The 5,890-nt window shown below is 44.3% G+C and overlaps 1 protein-coding gene across 2 annotated transcripts in view; it reads left to right on the top strand.

Annotated features, from left to right (window-relative positions):
* The first annotated feature begins 164 nt into the window (after positions 1–164).
* Positions 165–5,890, top strand: part of HACD2 (3-hydroxyacyl-CoA dehydratase 2) — a 100,351-nt gene continuing 94,625 nt past the window's right edge. The window contains exons 1-2 of one of the 2 annotated variants that reach the window (XM_007985577.3): positions 165–385; positions 2,933–3,050. In XM_007985577.3, coding sequence (XP_007983768.2) covers positions 231–385; positions 2,933–3,050 — 273 coding nt within the window. In that variant the 5' untranslated portion in view covers positions 165–230. The remainder of the gene's footprint in view (positions 386–2,932; positions 3,051–5,890) is intronic. The other variant, XM_007985576.3, reaches the window with a different exon arrangement.

Raw genomic sequence — 5,890 nt, 5'->3', positions numbered from 1 at the left:
GGCGGGACTTACCCTGATCCAAAATGGCAGTGGCAATTGAGGCAAGCCGAGGGACGGAAGCGCCAGGAGCGTCTTTGCCCTCAGCCAAGATGGCGGCTGCCGCGGACCATGTCCCGGCTCCGCCCCGCGGCCCCGGCCCCGCCTCCCCCTCGTCCCTCCCTCCGCCCCCTCGCCTCGTACAGTCCGGCCAGAGCCGCTCGCGCTGCGAGAGCGGGCTTCGGGCACTTGACATGGCGGCAGCGGCGGCGACTGCAGCGGCGAAGGGGAATGGGGGCGGCGGTGGCCGGGCTGGGGCCGGGGACGCCAGCGGCACGCGGAAGAAGAAGGGCCCGGGGCCCCTGGCCACGGCGTACCTGGTTATCTACAATGTGGTGATGACAGCCGGGTGAGTCTGGGGCTCGGGGAGGCGGGGAGGCGGGGAGCTAGCGCGGCCGGGGAGGGAGCGCTGCGGCCAGCGGCGCGGCCCGCAGCAGGCAGTGCATCCCGGGCGGGCGGTGCCCGGGACCCGGCACCTGGGCGCTGAGGGCGCCCGAGCGCTGAATCGGCCCCGGTGGCTGCCCGCGAGCTCCCTCCTGCGCTGGGGGTCGAGCCAAATTCCCAGGCGCTGGGGCGCGGGGACGGCTGCCGGGCGCTGGCTCGCGAGGGCCGCGGGAGAAAAGGTGGGGCTGGCCACAGGTGCGGGGCCCGGGGCGGCGGCCGGATGACCTGCCTCGCGGAGCCCATCCCGGGCGACCAGGCTCGGATGGTGAACGGCGCCAGCCTAGGGAGTGGAGGAGCTGTGGCTGCGGGGTGACCATTCATTTGGGCGGCTGTTTTCAAAATCTGGACTGCGCTTTAATCCGAAAGGTATTGGGAAAGAGTTCAAAGTTTTTGGCCAGCGACATAAGCAGAGCTGAGTTTTAGATGAGTTCAGACTTTCAGGATGGGTTGGGGTGGAGAAGAAGCTGGGGAGTAGAAGGCAGAGTTACTGGGGAGGCGGAGAATAGACCCTCGAAACGGTTTTACCCATCTTCATTCTCCCTCATTTTAGTCCATCCCTTATCCTGGCGGGTTTTTAGTTCAAGCTCTGCCACTAACTAGCTGTGTGACTTTGGATAAATCATCTTATTTCTGTAGCCTCCGTGTTTTCATCTGTAAAACTGAAGGGTTGGGCTGGGTGATGAAGGTTCCTTCAGCTCTGCAATTCTTTATCTCGTCATTTTGGTGAGGAGGATCACAGGATCAGACAATTTGTTATATATTTTTAAGTTATCTTCATTTGTAATTTTTAAAGAAGTCCTAACATTTTATGAAAAATTTCAAACATACAGAAGAGTTGAAAGAATTGTATAGTGAATATCCATTTTTATTTAGTTTTAAAGTAGGTGATACATTGGCAGGGTTCAAAATGAAAAACATAAGGGAATACAATGAAAATCTTTCCTCCCACCTTTCCCTTCTACCCAGATTCCCTCCCTCGAGGCAGTTAATTTTGTATATCCTTAGGATGCTGATGCAAGCAAATATGTTTATACATCCCCCACCCCTTTTTAAAATAAGACAAATGCCAATATATTATTTTTACAATTCAGCACCTTGCTTTTTTTTCAAAAAAAAGAAAATACATCGTGGGAGGATCATACATGTATTGCTAGTATTAGAAATGGTAAGTGTTGAAACCTAGGCTCAGAGAAGTTGTGACTTGCATGAGATCATAGAACTTGTTAGTAAAAGTTCCGGATCTGGAAATAATTTCTCTTGACTCACAGGTCAATGAAGAACTAGTACAGATACAAGCTTTATATCACATCAGTGGTCACATAGATTGATTTTTAAAAGAACATCCAGGAATCTCTCTGTGTGTATTAATATTTATATATGTAATTCTTGTTGTCTTAGTAAGGGCTGGTGAGGGCATTGGACTGGAGAGGGATTTTAAGGTACATTGGTAAGAAGAAAGAAGTCTATTCCTGAGCAATGAACATAGAGAATGGAGTGGAGGGTAAGGAGTGGTGTCTTAAACCAGGAAGATAAATTGGGATTGTGAGAGCAAAGTAAGCTTTTTTTTTTTTAAAAGGCTGTTAATGGTTATACCAGTTACACCATTAAATAATTTCTTCTTTTACAAACTCTTATTTGATGTCCTTATATGATAGTTTTTGAAATAGCATAGACCACACACACCCCATTGCCTAGTTGATACTATACATTGATCTAAATCCTTCCAGGAGACATACCTTAATAAAAAGGTCCATTTGTTTTATTATGGAACTTAACAAAACATTATGTTTATTTTTGAGAAGGACAGTGGAACAAAAATATAACATTCATGGCTGTATGCTTAAGTGCTTTCCTGTTTTATGATTTGTATTGATCTGGCTTTCATTTCTGAGTTGATTTGGGGAAATTTGGCTAAAAAACTTTTTTTTTTTTTTTTAAACAAGAGTCCTTTATTCTTAATTTTAAAAGGATAGATTTTAAGGTATGGGTAATTGTTCCAGTGAGACAATTATAAAAATAGTTTAAAGGATCTTCTTTCTACCCTGTAATTATTAAAAACCCTTTAATTGCACAGGCTATTTAAAATTTTCCTTTAACTGTTTTTTTCTTGTCTTAGATTTTCTTGGCACCTAATTTAGTGGCACAAGGACCATTTTAGCTTATTCCTTTCCTTTTGGCCTTGTTCTCAATAGCAAAGTTGCCAAAAAAAATGAGCTCCAGATGGGTGAGGTGCCACTATGCTTTCACTGAGCCCTCTTGGTAAGGTGCTGTTGGTGTTGCAACAGTTCAGTGCATTACAGCTTGGCATTTGAGAGCTATCATCCATTAATCCAGATTACTGATGCTTGAGGTCACCTTTAGCAATATCTTTTATTGCCACAGCTGTCTATTAACCTAAATCCTACTTTTTTTATTTTTATTTTTTCCTGATTGCTCTTTTCTCTTTTACTAGGTGGCTGGTTATAGCGGTTGGTCTGGTCCGAGCATACCTGGCTAAGGGTAGCTACCATAGCCTTTATTATTCAATTGAAAAGCCTTTGAAATTCTTTCAAACTGGAGCTTTATTGGAGGTAGGTCCTGAGATTTATTGTTGTTATTGATTTCCATTGGTATAAAGAAAAACATGCAACTAAATTATATTGAAGTAGCATACCTCCATTGGATTCGTGTTAAATTTTGAAATTTTGCCTCCTCACGTACTCAAGTGTTGATACCTAGGCTTTTTGATGTTCTAGATTGGGTAAAATCTCATTTAACTCATATTACCTTGAAAATCAACTGAAACAAGCTTGTATTAGGATTTTAAAAAATTCTAGGGACATCCTGAGGAAGCACTGGCAAAATCAGATGCTTTCAGGGTTTATGTAATAGAAATAGTGAAGTTGGTGGGTGTAGGATATTGGGAGTGATGGATGGAAGACATAATAGAGAGCCTGTCTAAAGGCATCCAAATTTTAAAAATTTAACAAAAATGTATAGATTTCCCTGCATTAAGGGCAATGTATATCCAGCCCTCTCTCTTGGGGTAAGTATAGATTAGCATTTTGGAATTGCAAGCGACAAAAACCAATTCAAGCTATTTTAAGCAAAAAAGGAATTTTCTGGCCTCTGTAGTTGATACAGATACAGGATTAATTTACAAAGAAACTAGCTCAGGAATGAGAACCAAGGAGTTGATGCTGCCAGATTCTCTTGCTTTCTCTCATCTCTGCTTGTCTGTTTCTCTTTGAATGTTGCTCTTGGGCTCTCCACATGGTGGGAAACAGGGAGGGTGTTTATTTTTCTCAGCATTTGTGTCACATAGTTCCCAGGGAGGATTCTGGTTGGCCCTACTTAGACTGTGCCAGTGATGTGAGGTGCTTGATTAGCCAATCTTAGGACACATGCCCATTCTTCTGTCCGAGGGACTATAGACTTTGTTTATGGAAAAGAGGGGTGGGGATAGCTTTGGGCACATAAAATCAATAGCTGCCGTAGTTCATTATGGTGAAAACCTTCAGATTGCAGGGAAGATGTGGTTCATTTTGCTTAGCCTCCAGGCAAGACCATCTTGACGTTTATACTTGCAACTTTTAAAACCTGAACTATCGAATGATACTTAAGAAAAAGTCATTTATCTCGCTGGGCATGGTGGCTCACGCCTGTAATCCCAGCACTTTGGGAGGCCGAGGCAGGCAGATAACGAGGTCAGGAGATTGAGACCATCCTGGCTAACATAGTGAAAACCCGTCTCTACTAAAAATACAAAACTTAGCAGGGTATGGTGGCACATGCATGTAGTCCAGCTGCTGGGGATTCTGAGGCAGGAGAATCGCTTGAACCAGGAGGCAGAGGTTGCAGTGAGCCGAGATCACGCCACTTGTACTCCAGACTGGGCGACAGAACCAGACTATGTCTCAAAAGAAAAAAAAAACAAAGAAAAAAAGAAAAAATTGTTTATCTCATGAAATGAAATGTGATACCTCTACCTTTCATTCTCACTCTTTTTTTTTTTCTTGAGACAGGGTCTTGCTCTGTCACCCAGGCTGGAGTGCAGTGGTGCAATCATGGCCATGGCTCACTGCAGCCTTGAACTCCTGGGATCAAACAGTCCTCCCACCTCAGCTTCCAGAGTAGCTGGGCCCACAGGCGTACACCACCATACATGGCTAATTTTTAAAACTTCATAGAGACAGAATCTCCCTGTGTTGTCCAGGCTGGTTTCAAACTCCTCGGCTCAAGCAGTCTTCCCATCTCAGCCTCCGAAAGCACTGGGATTACAGGCGTGAACCACTGCACCCAACCCACTCTCACTTTATTTATTTATTTTTTTGAGAGAGGGTCACTCTGTCACCCAGGCTGAAGTGCAGTGGTGTGATCACTGCTCACTGCAGCCTCAACTTCCCAGGCCCCAGCCATCCTCCCACCTTATCCTCCCAAGTAGCTGGGACCACAGGCATGCACCACTGTGCCTGGCTCATTTGTATATTTTTGGTAGAGATGAGGTTTGGCTGTGTCACCCAGGTGGGATCCACTCTCACTTTCTAAATCAGAAAGTTATCCATTTTGCTTTTGTTTTTTTCTCTTAGAAGGCAGAGGAGTTTCTTTTTTTCTTTCTTTCTTTTCTTTTCTTTTTTTTTCTTTGAGACAGGGCCTTACTCTGTTGCCCAGGCAGGAGTGCAGTGGTGGGATCTCGGCTCACTGCAACACAGAGGAATTTCAATAGTGTCCATACTTAGACATTTTAAGTAGGTGGTATGATGAAATGCACTTCCAGCTGGAAGCCTGAGTACCTTTTTTATTTTAAGTATAATAGTTTTCCCAACTGACTCTAGAGATTTGGGCGAGTCTTTTCTCTCTTATCTACTTCCTTTTCATTTGTAAAATAATTAGGTTAAAGTAGATTTCTAAAGTCGCTTACTACCCTAACCATTTGAGTCTGAGGAAATTTTAACAAATCCTAATGTGAACCATTTTTTAAACTTAGAGGCTTGAACTTTTTTTGGAAGGGGACACTAGTAAATAAGTAGTACTTTCTATCTCAGAGCCTTGACCAGTACAGTTCCCTCAAGCTACAGAGAAGCAAATTTGGAGTCAAGACCATCAGACTCCCAGTACTTGATATAGTAGGGGGTTGTCCCCAATTGGAATACTTCAATAATTTAAAGGGGTTTCTATCTCTTTAAGACATCATAATATTAGGGCTGAGCACAGTGGCTTATGCTTATCATCCCAGCAATCCCAGAGCTTTGGGAGGCCAAGGCAGCAGGATCACTTGAGGGCAAGAGTTCGAGACCAACTTGGGCAACATAGCAAGACCTCGTCTCTAAAAAAAAAATTTTTTTTTTTTTAGCTGGGCTGGGTGGTTGTTTACCTGTAGTCCCAGTTACTTGGGAGGCTGAAATGGGAGGCTTGAGCTTGAGCCCAGGAG

The sequence above is a fragment of the Chlorocebus sabaeus genome, chromosome 22, assembly GCF_047675955.1.
Source record: "Chlorocebus sabaeus isolate Y175 chromosome 22, mChlSab1.0.hap1, whole genome shotgun sequence".
Taxonomy (NCBI): Eukaryota; Metazoa; Chordata; class Mammalia; order Primates; family Cercopithecidae; genus Chlorocebus; species Chlorocebus sabaeus.
The sequence above is the reverse complement of the archived record's forward strand: the minus strand, read 5'-3'. Positions and strand labels throughout refer to the sequence as shown.